This window comes from Hoplias malabaricus, chromosome 4, assembly GCF_029633855.1.
Source record: "Hoplias malabaricus isolate fHopMal1 chromosome 4, fHopMal1.hap1, whole genome shotgun sequence".
Lineage (NCBI taxonomy): Eukaryota > Metazoa > Chordata > Actinopteri > Characiformes > Erythrinidae > Hoplias > Hoplias malabaricus.
In genome coordinates, this window is record NC_089803.1 from 4,402,545 (window position 1) to 4,422,339 (window position 19,795).

A 19,795-nucleotide genomic window follows, 5' to 3' on the forward strand; every position below is an offset into this window, starting at 1 on the left:
CTTAAAAAATAATTAGAGAATGAACAAGAAAAGGGATGACATAGTGAGAGTTTTGTTCAGTTTATCTTTTTTTAAACATCCATGTGACTAATCCTCTGCTGTGGCTAGTTCCTCTTTACAGTCAGCTCACTTCCTGTTCAGCAGCAGACGGAGAAATACGATCACAGTAAACAACAAAAAAGATGGCATTAACCTTTCATGTGGTAAAAGAGAGAGACAGAAAATGTGAGGGACAGTGGGAGACAGAGAATGTGAGGGACAGTGGGAGACAGAGAGACAATGTGAGGGACAGTGGGAGACAGAGAGAATATGTGAGTGACAGTGGGAGACAGTGAGAAAATGTGAGTGACAGTGGGAGACAGTGAGAATATGTGAGGGACAGTGGGAGACAGTGAGGAAATGTGAGGGACAGTGGGAGACAGAATGTGAGGGACAGTGGGAGACAGTGAGAAAATGTGAGTGACAGTGGGAGACAGTGAGAATATGTGAGGGACAGTGGGAGACAGAATGTGAGGGACAGTGGGAGACAGAGAATGTGAGGGACAGTGGGAGACAGAGAATGTGAGGGACAGTGGGAGACAGTGAGAAAATGTGAGTGACAGTGGGAGACAGTGAGGAAATGTGAGGGACAGTGGGAGACAGTGAGGAAATGTGAGGGACAGTGGGAGACAGAGAATGTGAGGGACAGTGGGAGACAGTGAGGAAATGTGAGGGACAGTGGGAGACAGAGAGAAAAGTTGAGGGACAGTGGGAGACAGAGAGAGAATGTGAGAGACAATAAGAGAAAATGTGAGACGAGATATAGTATTTCTTTAATGCACTTATTATTCTTGGCATATTGCACTTAATGTAAGGTATTTTGTATAAATATTGCTGTAATTCAAATGTTAGATCCTCTTTTGTAAGTCGCTTTGGATAAAGGTGTCTGCCAAATGCTTAAATGTAAATGTAAATGTAGTGGGAAAAGTGACTTAATGAGAAAAACATCCCTCATTCAATGCATATTAATATGGAACTCTGGAGCCCACCAACCCACACACTGTGAAACAAGACGTTTTCTCTATGCTGTCTAAGTGAGAAAACATGGGATGGAATGAGATGCTTCACTTCTGACGTCATGTGCAGAGACTTTAGAATGGCCCCGCCCCCTTATTTGAGTCTGTCCAATCACAGCGCTGGACCCGTGTTTACGTGAGAGCACAAAAACGAGAACAGAGAAGAAAGAGAACAGAGTGAAAACGGCTAAAAACCAGAGCTTCTGCTCCTCGCTCCTCACTGCTGTGCGCTCGGGGTCGGGGTGAACAGCGAGCGGCTCATTATCATTTAAAGGAACAGGTGCTGAAAGCGGGCGTTCTGAACAGGGGCTGTTTACACAGGGGGAGAACACTGCTGTGGGGCTCGTGGGGTTTGGACCAAAGCAGGTCACAGATTTAGAAACAGAACTGTGTTCCACTGTGGAGAAGAGGGTGTTGGTGGCAGGGCAGGGATGTTGTGTTTATATTCTCTTTAAATAAATTACATTAACAGCAGTTGGCAGATGCCATCCACTTCAGTGCATTGTAACGCATCATTGACATCTGTTTTTATGGTTTTACTGCAACAGTGTATTTCCTGTGTTATCAATGTGACGTTTCCGCTGACATTAGCCCTCTCTGTCAACACTCTGTTCGAACACACGCACACAGACACACTTTAATTATGATATACATGTTTAACATAGTCATATACATTCAGTAAAGACTCTTACTGGCTTGGGTTTAATTATTTTAGCAACTTTAGTTATCTATGATGATTCAAAGTGCTTTACAAATGAAAAAAATGAATGAACAAATGAAAGTCAGCTTCAGAAAGTTGTGCTTAATGCTTTCATTAGGAATGACTCTGGGGGGTGTCCCTGATTGGTGCAGAGATCAAAGAGTTTGCTCCGTCATTAGGAGTTCACTCACAGCTGGAGAAAACACAACTGCCTCACTCTGTGATCAGGAGTGGTGTTGTTTTAACAGTAGTTCAAAAAGAAGTGGTGGGCTGGCCTCATGTCTCTTTGAGGAGGTATTGACTTGACCCCACCCTCTGATTAATAACTGAGGAGGAAATTGGAAGAATCTGAATGTAAAGAAACATCTCTACATTCACATCCATATATTAATATATTAATGCTCTCTCCCTGTTCTCTTCCTCTTCTGTCTCTGTCTCTCTCCCACTCTGTTCCCTCTGTTCTCTTTCTGCCCTTTACCTCTCTCTTCTCTCATTCTTTCTCCTCTTTCTATCTTTTACACTCTTTCCCTGTTTGCTCTCTCCATCTTTCTCTATCCCTTTCCCCTTCTACTCTTTTCTTTCTCTATCTGCTCTACCACATTCCCTCTATACTTGCTCTTTCTCTCTGTATCGGCCCTGCCTCTTTCTCTCTCTCTCTCTCTCTCTCTCTCTCTCTCCTCTCTCTCTCTCCTCTCTCTCTCTCTCTCTCTCTCTCTCTCTCTCTCCTCTCTCTCTCTCTCAGGGGAAGGTGCGTTTTGACTCTCAGCTGGAGAGAGTGTGTGAATATCCCTCTGAAGACTCTGTTCTCTCCTCTCTGCTGGACGCTGGAGAGAAGGAGCGAGGGAGTGATGAAGGAAGGAGAGTGGAGGGAGAGAGCGATGGAGCAGATGAAGAGGAGGATGACGAAGGAGGAGCGTTCATCACGAGGAGTGTGGGAACGAGCACGGTACCAGCTCGAGTGCTCAGAGTGGGTCTGTACCCTCTGGTTTTTATTAAACGTGAACAAACACCCTGGAAAGGCCGGCAGTCCGTCACAAGACCCCTGACAGGATCAAGAACAGATTACGTTTATTCATTGGGACAAAACACACTCCTGGCTTAAAAATAAATACACCTCAGACAAATGAGTGTGTTTATCAGGGTGAGAGCTAAACACTCTCTTCTTCCCAGAATCAGTAAGAGCTGGTTATACAGAGCTCAGCCATAACAAAAACTCCAGCAGCTCTGCTGTGTCTGATCCACTCGTACCGGCACAACACACACTTAACACACCACCACACACTGACACGTCACCACCTCCTAAACCACACCTGCTCCGTGGGGGTTAGTTTATAAACATGGAGGTGGTCATGATGTTATGGCTGATGTGTGTATGTAGTCCAGAGTGGGCTTTGATTTGTGGAGTATTTAAATATCGTAGCTGTTATTAAATAGCATTTAAAAGCAGAATCCTCCATTAAACCTCAGTAAGACCAGGTTTAAGAAGAAAGTCAGTTAAATCCACTTCAGTGGAAACCATTTGAAAGTGAATCTAATCATTCACTATTTTCTTACATTAAGTTAAGTTACATCAGGAGCCTCCTCATGCTCTGTGTTCAGAGTCATTTTGAGCCTTTGCATGTAAATATTAACACACAAAGACATCAGACATGGTCTAAAAACCTCCCACTGGATCTGCGCTGACAGCTCAGACTGCACCCTGTAAACATGAGCGGCCGTGGCCTAATGGATAGAGAGGAGGGCTTAGGGCTGAAAGGTCGTTGGTTTAATTCTCACAAGCGGCAGGAAAATAGGGGCCAGCATGAGTCCTCCCTCATTCCATGGCCTAGGGGCCCTTGAGCAAGGCACTGAACCCACAGCTGCTCCCTAGGCACTGGGGATGTCTGCCCGCCGCTCTGGGTGTGTGTTCACAGCCCCTAGTGCACTAGTGTGTGTGTGTGTGTGTTTCTTCTGAGCTCAGTAACCACACGCCTTACAGTTTACTTTATAGTTTAATTTACTGATGATACATTAAACATTGTTTACAGGGCGCACAGACCTAGACACCACTTATGGAACAATCTGCAGCTCCCAGGGAGATCTCTGGAGTTTAAACCTGACAATGACTGTGCTACAGGGTCTTAACTTAAGTTCAGGAACAAATGAGCGAATACCTCACAGACACACACTGTTCACTAATGTGCAGTGAGTTTATTCACTACAGTAACGAGTGTGAGCAATGTGAACTTCCTCCTGCTGTCTGTAATAAATGCAGCACTGTAGTGTGCTGAAAAAGAACTGAAAACCTACTGCGCAGTGTCCACAGTCTCTCAGTAAACTTTCTGCTTTGTTCAAAGTTCAGGGAAATGAAAAGAATAAGAAGAAATTAAAGAAAAGGAGAAGTTCAACTAAAAACCTAAAAACAGTTGTAGGTTCCAGTTTTTCTGCAGCACCATTGAATCAGTTATGAACTCATTTTTAACTCATCTTTTTTTCTGTTCCTTCTTCCTTATACAAGCACAGTGTTAGTGTGTGAGCCAAGGGGAAGTTGTCAGTGACTTCTCTGTGAAGGGCTTGTTGAAAAGACAATCTCACTGGGTTTAATGTGAATTACACCTGAAATATTCAGGTAAATACTCTCCCCTCGTCTCCACAGTGGAACACAGTTCTGTTCCTGTTCAGAACGCCCGCTTTCAGCACCTGTTCCTTCAAATGATAATGAGCCGCTCGCTGTTCACCCCGACCCCGAGCGCACAGCAGTGAGGAGCGAGGAGCAGAAGCTCTGGTTTTTAGCCGTTTTCACTCTGTTCTCTTTCTTCTCCGTTTTTACTCAGTGCTCTTATTTCTCCGCGCTCGTTGTGTCTGTTTTGCTGAGTTTAACCTCGTCTTTGTGCTCTCACATAAACACGGGTCCAGCGCTGTAATTGGACAGACTCAGACGAGGGGCGGAGCAATTCTGAAGTCTCTGCACTTGACGTCAGAGGAGGAGCAGAGTCAAAATGGCTCGTTTTATCCCGTGTTTTCTGACTTAGAGCACACAGAAAACTGACTTTAGGGGGCGGTTAGGGGTGGGGACTTTACTGTGTCATAACAGTCCAACAGAAATGCTCCAGAACAAAATTGTGAGGAATGGTTCCATTGACTCCCACTGAAATTTGAGCTTTTTGAGCTTCTCCTCTTTTTGAAGAAATAACATTAATAAAATACAGGGCATGTTTCATAAAACACACATGGGAACAGCACTCCTTTCTCTTTCCTGACTGTGTTTTCTCTTCATTTTTTCTCAGATGAGTCTTGCCGGCGTTAAATGCTGTTCTGCTCTGGAGTTCGCCCGCTGTCTCATGGTGAAAACATCGGTATCTGAAGACATTTCTGTTTGAATAAAGGGAACTGAATGTCTGCATTTTTATTTTATTTCTAAAAAAACTTTATTTGCATAGTTTCTTCAACTTGAAAGAGAGCCTCTGTAAGTCCAGTCACTGTAAAGGGTTTGGAGAGACTTGAGCCAAACTGATAATATATGAAATGGCAGGATTTGTGTTGTGTTCATGTGGAAAATAATAATGGAGTAAATTTAATGCAGCATTTCTTTCAGTGGACTTTTCAAACCTGCTATTGATCAATGAAGCCATCACCGTGCTAATACGGGGTTAAACTCTGTATTCGTATGAACTCTGTATGGATTATTTAATAATAGTTGATGTATAATAAGAGAGACTTTGTTGATAGTGAGTCAGAATAACAGAGACAGAAGGAATCAAAGTCAATGTTTATCATGTACAGACTCTATATCTTTACTGCTTGAAGATTGGGATTTTGTAATCGAGCCTACATTCAGGACAAAATGCTTAAGATATAGGAATAAATTGCTGAGTTACACCAAATTACAAAGTCATTTTATAAAATTTATCCCACAAACACCTGAAGACACACTTCACACAGCAATGACTTGAAAGTAACTTTGAGACGCAGCGTTGAAGAAGCAGGTGTTATAATTCTGGCCGTATTTAATGACTGTAACAAGTGAATCTGGGAGGGGGAGCTTTAAGAAATGAGCAAAGTCAGTATCGACGGCCCTGTTTTGGCCACTCTTTGTTTGGATCATTTAAAGAAGGAAGAATGAACTGTACGTTTGAGGACATAGTAATGTTGTTATTTTTCTTAAATAAAGAATGGTCAGTTATTTAGTGTTAATTGTTTGGACAAAAAAAAAATCATTCTAGTCTTGGACTAAAATGTAGTGAAAAAGATGATTCCCCATGTAAAGTGTTTTCTAGTGTAGGTTTTAGCCACATCACTTGAGTTTAATCTTTTCATCTAAGACATTCATTCTTGACCGTCCTTAACTTTGGGCTTACGTTATGTGGCTAAACTGAGGAAGCCTCTTTTTTTGTAGAATACGCCGAGAAGAGCGTTTGTGAAATTATAAATAATTATTTAATTTTACAGATTAATAAGTTTTAAAGTTGTGTCACTGATGGAATAAAACCTCGTATCTCCATTTGACAGTTTATAATTATACTCTTTGAATGTTTAACTAAGGAACTAATAAATGCTCTTAAATTGATATTACTTTACATTCAATTACATTGAAAATGATTCATTCATTCATTCATCTTCTGTAACCACTTCATCTTGTTCATTGTTGCAATGGGTCCAGAACCTACCCAGATTCTGCACTGAGTGCAAAGCAGGAATACAACATGGATAGAGCACCAGTCCATCACAGGGCATCACACACTAACCCTGTCACTCACAAACTCATCCCGTCGCTCACACACACACACACACACACACAAATACACACACACACAAATACACACACATATATGGACAATTTCACACACTACACCTACCGACCTGTGCGTTTGGACTGTAAGGGGAAACTGGAGCACACAGAGGAAACCCACACAGACACAGGGAGAACACACCACTGAACATCAATAAATATTTGTTTCCTTCTCCTGTAAACTGTTTTTGGAGATACGAGGTTTTGAACCGAGTGTAGAGTCTGGATTTGTGTGTGTACTCTGTACATTTCAGAATGGGAGAGTTAAATGAAGAGTGGGACTGGAGTTAAATGTTTAGTTATAATTTTGATTACAAATCTATATCAGAGTAAATGTTTATATTGGAGTAAATATATGTTTTTTATTTTGTTTTGTTGTGGCTGAAGAAGCTGGCTTCACAGAAGAAACATGAATAATAAAAAAATTATATATTACCAGTGTGTATTTTAGAGTCTGTTTCCATTAATAATACATTTTCCTTAAAGATAATTTCCATTTATATTAATATTCATTATATTCCACCCCCCAAAAAAAAATCATGATTATATTTGATATAATAAACACCCCCCCCAAGACCTTATTAAATATTCTTTAGCAGAGGGAATAAAAAACATATCCCTTTTAAACAATGTGAATGTATTATGTTTAAATTATGTTTAGGGCAAGAATAATCAATTTCTATTGTATTCAAATGTTTGCTCCAAAAAAAAAACATTCTAAAAAAAAATTAATCAATTATAGAAGGAAAGTAATGGCTATAACAAGTTATTTAATACAAAAAAAGAACAGACAGACTAATTTATATTTTTGCCATAATAAATATGTGTTCTAATTCATTTTATATGTAAACAGAATATACATTCAGAAAGGCATGTTTATTATATTCCTCACCTGCAAATCCTCTAGTTTCCAAAAAAATATATATTTGTAAGAGAAGGTAAAAAAAATGGTTACATTTATTTTATTTATTTATGTTTTACTTTTTAAAAAATGAAATGGTGTCAGAGTCCCTGAGAGAACCGATCTAAATAAAAACCTTGTGTAGTGTATGACTGCATAAATATTAGGCACTAGCTATACTAACTATGTACTAGCATCTATATTCACAGCCCCTGATCTTCAACTGGACTCACTCTGGTGTCACATCACTACTTTCTATGTTCTACAAACCTAACAATATCTGGAATTTATGTTTAAAGTATAAAACATAACTACATATATCATAACAAGAATAAACAATGGGAATCCTATTAGTCTTTACCTTTTTTTACCTATTGATTAAATTATTTAATTACTTATATATATATATATATATTTTTTTTTTTTCCTGTCCATTTCGTTCTTTCATCTTTCAGTTTATTTTAATGTATATATTTATATTTCTTATGATTTTAATATTCTGTCTTTTTCTTGTACAAGTATTTCTTATGATTGTATTTATTTGATAATTTAATCTTTCTCCCATTTATTTATTTATTCAATTATTTATTATGCCTCCACGTCACTGCACGTCACGTCCGCTTTCCTCCAATGGGAGAGGAGCTCCCTCGCTGTTAATGAGCATGCGCAGTAGCATTCTCTCGGGGTTCAGTGTTTATTTCTCGTTTAGGCAGAAACTCCCACAAGTAGCGGATTCTGATTCTGATTCGGATTAAACTCGCAGTTTACACCTTCGGGACGAGGCTTTTCTCTGCACTGCACCGGGGTCTGTGGTGAAACACCGGGTCAGGTTAGTTCCACATGTTCAGATTAAACCGGTGTGAAGTAGAGTTGAACATTTACGTTTAATTAAACTTCTACATCTGTGCAGTACATCAGTGTTGCAGCCTCTCTCTCTCTCTCTCTCTCTCTCTCTCTCTCACACACACACACACACACACACACACACACACACACACTGTAAGTGTGTATTTATCTGTGTTTTCCCAGGCCTCATACACACACACACACACACACACTGTAAGTGTGTATTTATCTGTGTTTTCCCAGGCCTCATACACACACACACACACACACACACACACACACACACACACTGTAAGTGTGTATTTATCTGTGTTTTCCCAGGCCTCACACACACACACATCAGTCATAACATAGCTGCCTCCTTGTGTCCACACTCACTGTTCACTCACGACACAGGAGCAGTTTTATATTTCATGTAGTGTGTGTTGTGCTGGTATAGAGTGGATCAGACACAGCAGTGCTGCTGGAGTTTTTAAACCCTGTGTCCACTCTCTGTCCACTCTGTGAGACACTCCTCCCTCGTTGGTCCACCTTGTAGATGTAGAGTCAGAGACAGTAGCTCATCTGTCGCTGCACAGTGTGTGTCGCTCGTCCTCTAGTCCTTCATCAGTGACACAGGACGCTGTCGGCTGGATGTTTTTGGTCGGTGGACTGTTCTCGGTCCAGACACTGAGGGGTTTAAAAACTCCAGCAGCACTGCTGTGTCTGATCCACTCTACACCAGCACAACACACACTCACACACCACCACCACGTCAGCAATTAAACTCAAGTCAGTGCTGCCGTGTATTTTGTACCAGATTAACAACCATTGTATAAACCTTGTGGGGCAAGTGGGTGCAATTCTGAGTTCTGAAATCAGTCCGATTTTGTCTGCGTTAGGTACAAAGGCCAACATGTTTGATATGCACTTGGTTCACATTAAATCTAACTTTATTTTATCCTTTCCTCTTCTAGAAATGGACATATAGTTGCCAGCCTACTCCATCCGTGTGTGTCCACCTTTACATCAGTGTTTGCCAGCACAAAGACGTCAGGTGATCTAAAAACGTGGTGTGTCAAACATGCTGACATTAGACAATGTTAAATGTGAGGACAGGCAGCTTCCAGTACAGGAACCAGTAGAGTCTGCATGTGAAGACCGGATGAACTTGAGTAATTGGCAAAAATCCACATCTCATGGACAAATGCAAATGCAGAAACGTAAAGAAAAGGAGAGATCTCACCAATGTCAACAGTGTGGGATGCGTTTTAGTGACGATGGAAGCCTCCAAAGACACAAGCGCATTCACACTGGAGAGAAACCTCATTACTGTTCACACTGTGAACTGAGTTTTGTTCTACTGAGTCATCTTCAATTACACCAGCACAGTCACAGTGGAGAAAGATCCTGTGTTGAATCAGAGTCTGGGAAGAACCTTAATGATGAGAGAAACCTCAATCCACATCAGTACATTTATGCTGGAGAGAACCCATGTGAAGGATTAGTGTTTAGTAACGAGAGTAATATCAGTTCACAGATCATTCACACCGGAGAGAAGCTCTACCCTTGTTCAGACTGTGGGAAGACTTTCAGTCGATGCAGTTATCTCCGACTCCACGAGAGGGTTCACACAGGAGAGAAACCCTTTCAGTGCTTGGAGTGTGGCAAGAGGTTCATTCGGCGCAGCTGTCTGAACATACACCAGGCCGTTCATACAGGAGACAAGCCACATCTGTGCTCAGAGTGTGGGAAGACTTTCAACCGACGAAGCCATCTCCAACGACACCAGCGCATTCACACCGGGGATATGCCCTTTGAGTGCTCAGAGTGTGGGAAGAGTTTTAATCATCAGCTCCATCTCCAAATCCATGAACGCATTCACACCGGAGAGAAACCATATCAGTGCTCGGAGTGTGGAAAGAGGTTTAATCAGAAAAGTCACCTCCTGAGACATGAGCGCTTTCACTCCGGAGAGAAGCCTCATCGGTGCTCGGATTGTGGCAAGGGTTTTTCCCTCCAAAGTCACCTACAAACACACCAGCGCATTCACACAGGGGAGAGGCCGTATCTGTGCCTGGAGTGTATGAGGACCTTTAGTGTATTCAGCCATTTCCAAGAACACCAGCGCACTCACACTGGAGAGAGGCCATATCAGTGCTCAGAGTGCGGGAAGAGCTTTAACAGACAGAGTAACCTGAAACTACACCAGCGTATTCACACTGGTGAAAAACCCTATCACTGCCCGGAGTGTGGAAAGACGTTTAATCAGCGGAGTCACATCCAAAGACACCAGCTCGTACACACCGGAGAGAAGCCCTATTACTGCTCTGACTGTGGGAAGAGTTTCAGATATACAAGTACTATAAAGAAGCACAGCTGCAATAAAAAGAAGGTGGAAAGTCATGACACATGAGTTCAGTCAAAAGGCGTGATTTTGATTCAGCCATCATTTATTTTCAGTATTTGTGTTCCCCTTTATATGCTCTTTATTGGGTTCATATGGAACGTTCCACACTGTTCGTTTCTAGCATCAGTGAGAGGTTTAAGAAAATAGTGCATATGAAACTGTGTAGAAACAGTGAAACATTTCCACACAGTAGTCTTACTCTGCTGCTCCACTAGATGAAACAAATGGTGTGTATAATCAGCATTTACGCCTAGTTAATCCTTGTTAGTTCCTCTCAAACTGAAAGGAACATTTAGACTGTTTTTGGTTAAAAGGTAGCATTGGCCAAAATGTGGGTGCACTCATAAACAGTGTATGTTCAATTATTTGCATGATGTTGACGAAAGAACTGGAACTTACAAATGATTGGAGGAGTTGTCACTTCAGTGACTTTTTCACTTCCTCAACTCCGTTGGGCTTCTGAGGGATGAGGCTGGTTTCAACAACTGTGCAATACTGAGGTTTCACCTGAGGTCTTCACGTTCTCTTTTTGTGAGATTTGTACATTTATATGATTGTCTAAATTAATATTCTTAAAATATTTTGTCCTGTTTTAACATTTAAGCCTCAATGAAATGTATTTTTCTGTTTTTCTGAATTATTGCCAATTCTGGTCCACTACATTGACAATAAAAGGCTTAAGACAAAGAGTATTAGTCCTTTCAGTCATGTTTTACTTTGTTAATGTTATTTCTTTGATTTCAGACAAGATTTTTGAGATTCATTATTTAGTCAAAAAACTTAGCAAAACATTTCTGCATAAAGTTGATGTAAAAAAAATCTGGTATCATTGTTTTTATTGAATTATAATACTCTCTGTTGCAGAATATTACAGTATAAAATGCAGTAAATGTTCATTTCAGCCAAAAAAGATTTTAATTGTAGTAGTTTTATTAAGTAAATATTTGCATGTCATATTTCAAATCAAGATTTTAGCTTAAGAATTATTTTTAATTTGACTTCCACTGAAAGTTAATAAGGGTGTCACGGTGGCGCAGCAGGTAGGTGTCGCAGTCACACAGCTCCAGGGACCTGGAGGTTGTGGGGTGTAGTCCCACTCCGGGTGACTGTCTGAGGAGTGTGGTGTGTTCTCCCTGTGTCTGCGTGGGTTTCCTCCGGGTGACTGTCTGTGAGGAGTGTGGTGTGTTCTCCCTGTGTCTGCGTGGGTTTCCTCCGGGTGACTGTCTGTGAGGAGTGTGGTGTGTTCTCCCTGTGTCTGCGTGGGTTTCCTCCAGGTGACTGTCTGTGAGGAGTGTGGTGTGTTCTCCCTGTGTCTGCGTGGGTTTCCTCCGGGTGACTGTCTGTGAGGAGTGTGGTGTGTTCTCCCTGTGTCTGCGTGGGTTTCCTCCGGGTGACTGTCTGTGAGGAGTGTGGTGTGTTCTCCCTGTGTCTGCGTGGGTTTCCTCCGGGTGACTGTCTGTGAGCAGTGTGGTGTGTTCTCTCTGTGTCTGCGTGGGTTTCCTCCGGGTGACTGTCTGTGAGGAGTGTGGTGTGTTCTCCCTGTGTCTGCGTGGGTTTCCTCCGGGTGACTGTCTGTGAGGAGTGTGGTGTGTTCTCCCTGTGTCTGCGTGGGTTTCCTCCGGGTGACTGTCTGTGAGGAGTGTGGTGTGTTCTCCCTGTGTCTGCGTGGGTTTCCTCCGGGTGACTGTCTGTGAGGAGTGTGGTGTGTTCTCCCTGTGTCTGCGTGGGTTTCCTCCAGGTGACTGTCTGTGAGGAGTGTGGTGTGTTCTCCCTGTGTCTGCGTGGGTTTCCTCCGGGTGACTGTCTGTGAGGAGTGTGGTGTGTTCTCCCTGTGTCTGCGTGGGTTTCCTCCGGGTGACTGTCTGTGAGGAGTGTGGTGTGTTCTCCCTGTGTCTGCGTGGGTTTCCTCCGGGTGACTGTCTGTGAGCAGTGTGGTGTGTTCTCTCTGTGTCTGCGTGGGTTTCCTCCGGGTGACTGTCTGTGAGGAGTGTGGTGTGTTCTCCCTGTGTCTGCGTGGGTTTCCTCTGGGTGCTCCGGTTTCCACACACAGTCCAAAAGCACACGTTGGTAGGTGGATTGGGGACTCAAAAGTGTCCGTAGGTGTGAATGTGTGACACTGACACATGAATGGAATTAATAAGGATTTTTCTTTCTCTCATAAAATTACTATTTTGATACACGTTTTTATTTTGACATCAACAATAATCTGTCCCTCACAGCAGTCAGAGTTTACTCTGATAAAACCAAGACACGTCTACAAACGTAAAGGCGTGTGGCTAAAATCTAATCAAGGCATTTCAGATACACATGAACTGAACTGGTGTTAACAGGGTTTTAGACGGACATAAACTTGATGTGACAATTGATTTTTCGAGCCATACAACTGCCCAAATGAACGCTGGCATTGAGGGAGGACATAGTGGCATACTACCACCCTCATCAGGCTAAAGACTAGAGTGGAGCAGCGATCTGATGGGCTCCTCTGCAGACTTACGGCGCCCAGAGCTGTAGATTTGCCCCTGAAGCAGGTTGTTATGACAACGAGCACCTTGGAGCGACTTGTGTTTGTTGACCAATCAGAGAGCTGCTCCTAAGATCTTCCGGCCAATCGTATCTTGGGGGCGGGTGTTGTGAGCGGGACAGAAGGAGAGCTGTGTGAAATCAGGACCTGTTTTTACTGAAGGTAAATATGTGTGAAACAGTTCTCCACTGTTTACACTGTGTCTGTAACTGTCTCTCTCTCTCTGAAACAGGGACAGACAGGTTCTCTCTCTGAAAGGAAGGTGGAGAATGGAGGAAATGTGGGAGCTGTGTCCACACTGAGCTCAGGAGGCTAGTGTTAGCTCTTAGCTGTGACTCTGGGAGATGGTAATGTTCAGAGTTGGGTGGAAAACGGTGAACTAGTCTCTTTTCAGGCCAGATTTAGTCCTTAACACCATACCATACCAGATGATAAAAGTCTACTGTAACGTTTACTGCAGGATTAATATAACACCTAGCCATAACAGAATAGCCTACTTGTAAATAATAATAACCATCCTCCCACCAAAAATTCTATTAACCGAACCATATGTTTACAAACAGTTCTCGTAAACAATCAAAGTAAACCTAACATAGACTAAGCTAAAAACACAGACAAAAAAATCTAGACTAAAACCAACAGACAATTGGCCTGCTCTATTAATATATATTTATATACTTAAACTTGATTGTGAATTAAAAAAACCCTTATTATTGTAATAAGTGTTCTATGTACAGTCATATAGTATTTTTGAAGCTATAGGGAAATAAAAAATATATGTCCTTATAGTCCTCCGGGTGCTCCGGTTTCCTTCCATGGTCCAAAAACACACGTTGGCAGGTGGACTGTGTCCATAGGTGTGAGTGAATGTGTGTATTGCCCTGTGAAGGACTAGTGCCCCCTCAAGGGTGTGTCCCCGCCTTGCGCCCAGTGATTCCGTGTAGGCTCTGGACCCATCACGACCATGAACGGGATAAGTGCTTGCAGATAATAAATGAATTAATGAATGTTCTTAAAGTGTTTATAGCTAGAGTACTATAATCTAAGTGCTCAAATGCAGAGGTACTTTGCTATAGTCAAACAAAGGATTGTTTACTATATTCACTACTGTTGTCTCTGTGCTGAGTCCTAATCCTGGTTAATTTGTTTCACATGTGTGAACTTAGCAAGCTCAATGTTTGTGATGCAGCTTTCTCCAAAATGTTGGCTATAATGAGAAGGTTTAGAATATGCGTATAATTTGATAGCTCACATGGATCAATATTTGCTTTTTTGAAAAATGATTTGGAACAAGTTAAAATTGATTATTGTTCAAAATAGGTCCAATAATTTGACCAATTATTCCTGGAATAAACTTGTAAGAATGTGGTTCAATGTTCCCAGAGCGGATCGTGAGCAGGGAAATAAATATCACTGGTTGAGGTGGTATTGGTTACATTGTCATATAGTTTCAGTGTAATAATTCAAACAATGATGAAACCATAATTGCCGGCAGGTTGTGTCTGGTATTCAGTAGCTGTGTAGTTCTTGGGTATTTTAGAAATCATTCTAAACAGTGACACTGGATTATACTCAGCACATTAAATCAAACAATGATCTGAGCTATGTTGTAAGACATAAGAGGAGCACCGCCCCATAAAGGTGTGTCCTCCCTCAAAAGTAGATTAGTCTTCTTTAAATTTAACTTTGTTTGAGCACCACTCAGGCAACCCACTGTGTAACGACCTTAAATTGCAGTAGGTTTCAGTGACACTTTAAAGTCGGATTGGCCAAGAGCATGCTGCTGCTATAGACAACGTCTGGGCTAATTTCAAAAATGAAATCCATATTGACTGTACATTAAGACTGTGTCAATTTTAGTGTTAAGTTCATATTTGAAACCTAACTTGATAAAATTGCCACTTTTCAACTTGTGTTTAATTGAATGTATAATTTTACCTGTTTTTTGTTTTTCTCCAGAAAAGAAACACATCTTTCTTTGCAAGACTTCTCTTAGCTTTTCAAGTTCTACTTTACTTCCACAAAAACATCAAAGAATAGAACAATGTTGAAATCAGGAGAGATTAAAAGTGAGAACATTGAGCAGGAAAGCTCCAGTTGTTGGGAAAAGTCCTCGGCTGCTTCCCACACGAATGCATCTGTCAGGAAAATGGAGAAAAGCACATACAACGGGAAAAATAATGACTGTCCAGATTGTGGTAAGAATTTTAATCATCACAGTTCTCTCATAAGACATCAGCGCATTCACAGTGGCGAGAAACCATATCAGTGCTCAGAGTGTGGGAAAAGTTTTACTCAACAGAGTAATTTCATTAAACACAGACGCATTCACACAGGAGAGAAACCATATTCCTGTTCACAGTGCGGAAAGAGCTTTACTCAACAGAGTAATTTCAATAAACACCTGCGCATACACACTGGAGAGAAGCCATACGAGTGCTCAGTGTGTAGACAGAGTTTTTCGATACAGAGTAATCTCCAACGTCATCTGCGCATTCACACAGGAGAAAAAGCAAATCTGTGCTCAGAGTGTGGTAAGTGTTTCAATCATCAGAGTTCCCTCAAAAGACACCTGCGCACTCACACAGGAGAGAAACCGTATCACTGTTCGGAGTGTGGGAAGAGTTTTTATCAACTGAGTGATCTCCAGAGACACCAGCACATTCACACCGGAGAGAAACCGTATTACTGCTCAGAGTGTGGGATGAATTTTACGAGACTGAAGTATCTTCAAGAACACCAGCGCATTCACACTGGAGAGAAACCTTATCACTGTTCAGAGTGTGGCAAAACTTTTATTTGGATTAGTACTCTCAAAAATCACCAGCGTGTTCACACAGGTGAAAAAACCTATCACTGTCCAGTGTGTGATAAAATTTTTTATCGATTGAGTCATCTTCAGAAACACAAGGGCTTTCACACAGGACAGAAACCGAATCAGTGTTCAGAGTGTGGGAAGAACTTTAATCAACTGGGTGATCTTCAAAAACACCAGCGCATTCACACAGGAGAGAAACCGTATTCCTGTTCAGAGTGTGGGAAGAGTTTTACTCAACTCGGTAATCTTCAGAGGCACCAGCGCACTCACACTGGAGTGAAACCGTATCAGTGCTCAGAGTGTGGGAAATGTTTTACTAGACAGACGAATCTCCAGAAACATCAGTGCATTCCACCAGAAAAAAGTCGCTGAGCGGTGTGGGAGATCTTGGACCTAATCCATTGTTTCATTTTTACATCATAGAATTGCAAAGTGTGTTTAAAAGTGTGTTTGCTCATTCCTAACACTGTTTGTGTTCAGATCTTCCAGTTCCACCTTAAATGGTACAGCAGCCTCAGACATAACATTTAAGGTAGAACTGGAAATGTTTAAGTCATAATATACTGAACATACATTAAACTAATATACTGCAACAACTGTCATGGTTTTTAAACATGTTTCCTGAATTTGTTCGGTCACTTGCAAAGCCATTTTGCCAGTGATTCCGGGCATTCATAACACTTGGTTTGGAGTCCCTTGAGTTGAAATGTATTTTTTAATGGTTTAACTTGGAGGCATAAGTAGGGTGACCAGATCTGAGATGGTGAAAAAGAGGACACGCCTCGTGAGGGGAGGGGGACCTATGTGTGCTTTTAAGTCTTTTACACCTTTATTTGCTACACAAAACATGGGAATTTCTTTTTTAATTCATCCAAGAACTTACATTTCCGTATCGGCATAGCTGCTCGAGATGAGGGTAGGTACATGGGCTTTGCCTGACGTAAACAAGGACTACTGACGTGCAGACTGACCCATTACATGTTTACAGAGAAGGTTATCGACCAATAACGGTAGCTCTACAGTCAGACCGTCCAATCAGAAGATTTTAGGCTACTTCACCACGCCCCCTTCTCACTCAAGTGAACCAATCGGAGTAGGGGAGGGCGGGACTAGTTTGTGAACGAATCTTCTCGAAGTTCTATGTAAGCTCCCGGACGTTTGTAAAATTCCGCTCTGACATTTTTTTAAGTCTGAAAAAGAGGACATGTCCGGGTAAAAGAGGAGGTCTGGTCACCCTAGGTATAAGAAGTCTGGGGAAATCCATCCAGACCTGGTTTTGTTCTTCTTTTCTGAATTCTGGGTTGCAGATTTAGATTACCCCATATTTTTGTAGATTTCCTTTTAAGTTGTGTTTGTGTTTTTCTTGGCAGGATTGATATAATGGTGGTTGGTGTGTCACTTTAACACTAAATTAGTGAAATCTCCAGCAGGAGTTGACATTCCAGTAAGATTCTCAGCCTCACGATCGCAGGAGTTAAAAAGTATAATTTATAGTTAAAGTTTGTGTAAAAAAAACAAAAAAAAACAAATCCCATTTCCAAAAAGTTCCAAGCTGACATTCTGTAAAAATGTAAATAAAAAACAAACGTAATTATATGCAAACCATTTAATGAATAAGTAAACATATATTTAATTGAAATTATAATTAAAACATGTGTGTTGATAGTTTATTTATTTATTTTTAAGTATTTACCCATTTTTAAATTTATGAGAGCATAATTTCCCAGAAAAAAATGGGACAGCCATGTTTACCACTGTGTTGCATCACATATTCTGTTTTAAAACACCCTGTGAATGTTTGTGAACTTGTGTATCTTTTAAATAGTGAAACGTTTTTCCTTTCCAGCTTTTTAAAGGATTTCAGCTGCGTTACAGTGTTTTTGTCTCATAAAGCCCCAGCTGTTTTCAAGTAGGTGACAGGTCTGGACTAGTTTAGCTCCCGGACTCTTACTAAGGAGCCGTGCCGTTGTAATCCATGCAAAATGTGGACTTTTTCTCATTGAAATAAACAAGGCCTTTTTACAGGTTTTAATATTTTGTAATTACAGATTATATTTTAATCATTTCATTAACAATTTTGTAGTCTAACCCTTATTGTATCTGATCTGAGGTCTCAGAAATAATTATGTTGTCTTAAAACTGGTTCTTGAACTGTGGTACACAAATGACCTTGAAAATTTACTAATTCATTAAGGAATGTATTCATAACTGAAGTTTTTATGTGTAAATTACATAATATTTCACAGTTTTCATAATTATGCTCCAATTAAATTAATTTTCTGTAGAAGAACACGTCTTACGAGTACACCGTAGTTGATTATGTCTATAAGGGAACAGTGGAAGGCATCCCTCCGCTTTTTTTTTTCCAGGGAGGGAATGCGATCCCCCAGTTTTTTGGGAAATCCATGTAAAAAAAAAAAAAAAAAGCCCAGTTTCAGTTGCTTACTGAACCTAAGCAAAGGCTAGAGACAGACAAACCAGCAGAGACCAAGCCGAAGCTCATAAAGACTAAATCCAAGGACAAAATAGAGAAAAGCTAAGTGAGAATTCTGTACACGTGAAGACAAAATAGAAGAAAACACTCAGTTGAAGGAAAACATGGCCATTCTTCACATCATTACAGTCCTAAAGCAAGGTTTAACACAGCACCGTGTCTCCTTCACCTACTACCACAAGCACCGAGAGCCGCTGTGAGCCCCTGCCATGCTGTTTTCACCTGTAGCCTATTAAAGCACATAACTGATATTAAATTGACCTCTTCTTGTTTTTATTTATTTGAAAACTCTTATTGACCATACATTTTATATGTTGTCATAAATGTATGATTGTGTTTAAAACATTCAGTTTAGGCTCATAGTTATTTGTATGTTCTCTATCATTTTTTGTAGTTAGATAATTTTTTGTTAAGCTGCAAATTTCAAGTAAATAATAAGCAAGAAAAACACGCACAAGTTCAAGCAAGATTTTACCTTACGCCCCTGGAAAAGAGGGAGCACCAGGGGCCATATGTTTCTGTGGTAAAAATCATAGGGGGTACTGAAAGGTTTCAGTTTGATAATGGATGGTACTTGGTCTAAAAAGTTTGAGAACCACTGTCTTAAAGCATCAACTTGTTGGTCCTTGGTCTATACACATTTTAGCTGGTGGGAGTCAGCAATGTAACCAGGTTGAACAAAGTTGGAACTTATGCCAATTACGAGCAAAGCGACGTACTTGTTACCAATGAGAATCAACCATGTTGTTATGCTCTATCTCCACTCCAATGTACCTCTCCCACAGCACTTGGCATCAGTGAAACTATGGTATCCAAACTTCAGCTGGAAGTCTGGAACATCTACAAGCATTAGGTGAAGATTGCTCTATGGCTGTGTGGGTTAAATGTGGAAAACACATTTCTTGTATTTATACAATGACAAATAATTGCACATATATGTCTGTACATGCAGTTTGGACTCATGAGAAAGCATGTGCATCAAGGAATTGAGGGTGGTACCTACTGCAATAAAAGTGCATGCTTTTTACAAATTCTATCAAATAAGCACTCAAACGGAAAGGAATCAACTAGTAGAAAAAGCTTGTTAAACACATTTTATGGGGTAAATGATATATTGATCAAAATACATAATATCTGAACAAATAAAACATGCACCTGAGATTAAAAGAATCTGATAACACATCCTTAAAAATATTTAAAAACTATTAGTTAAAGAAAATGCTTAATCACGTTTTAAAAAGTACATAAAAACTTTCCCAGACAAGCCCTCTTATTAAGTGCATTTTCTACACTAATGCACCAT

General features: G+C 40.8%; 1 protein-coding gene and 2 gene segments (V, D, J or C); 2 read left to right on the forward strand and 1 right to left on the reverse strand.

The window, feature by feature from the left end:
- The window catches only part of LOC136693905 (Ig kappa chain V-III region MOPC 63-like), a 344,864-nt gene that overhangs the window by 273,072 nt on the left and 51,997 nt on the right, over positions 1–19,795 (forward strand).
- Positions 1–19,795, reverse strand: part of LOC136693904 (Ig kappa chain V-III region MOPC 63-like) — a 226,150-nt gene that overhangs the window by 126,682 nt on the left and 79,673 nt on the right.
- LOC136693913 (zinc finger protein 850-like) lies at positions 8,105–18,703 on the forward strand. Its single transcript, XM_066667155.1, has 3 exons — positions 8,105–8,253; positions 9,227–10,622; positions 15,413–18,703. Exons 2-3 carry the CDS (start codon positions 9,334–9,336, stop codon positions 16,368–16,370), a joined length of 2,247 nt encoding a protein of 748 aa, XP_066523252.1. The 5' UTR covers positions 8,105–8,253; positions 9,227–9,333; the 3' UTR covers positions 16,371–18,703.

Coding starts and splice junctions, on each gene's coding strand:
- LOC136693913 (XM_066667155.1), top strand. CDS start 9,334: ATGCTGACATTAGACAATGTTAAATGTGAGGACAGGCAGCTTCCAGTA. Junction 10,623..15,412: donor TATACAAGTACTATAAAGAA/GCACAGCTGCAA, acceptor TTCTCTCATAAG/ACATCAGCGCATTCACAGTG.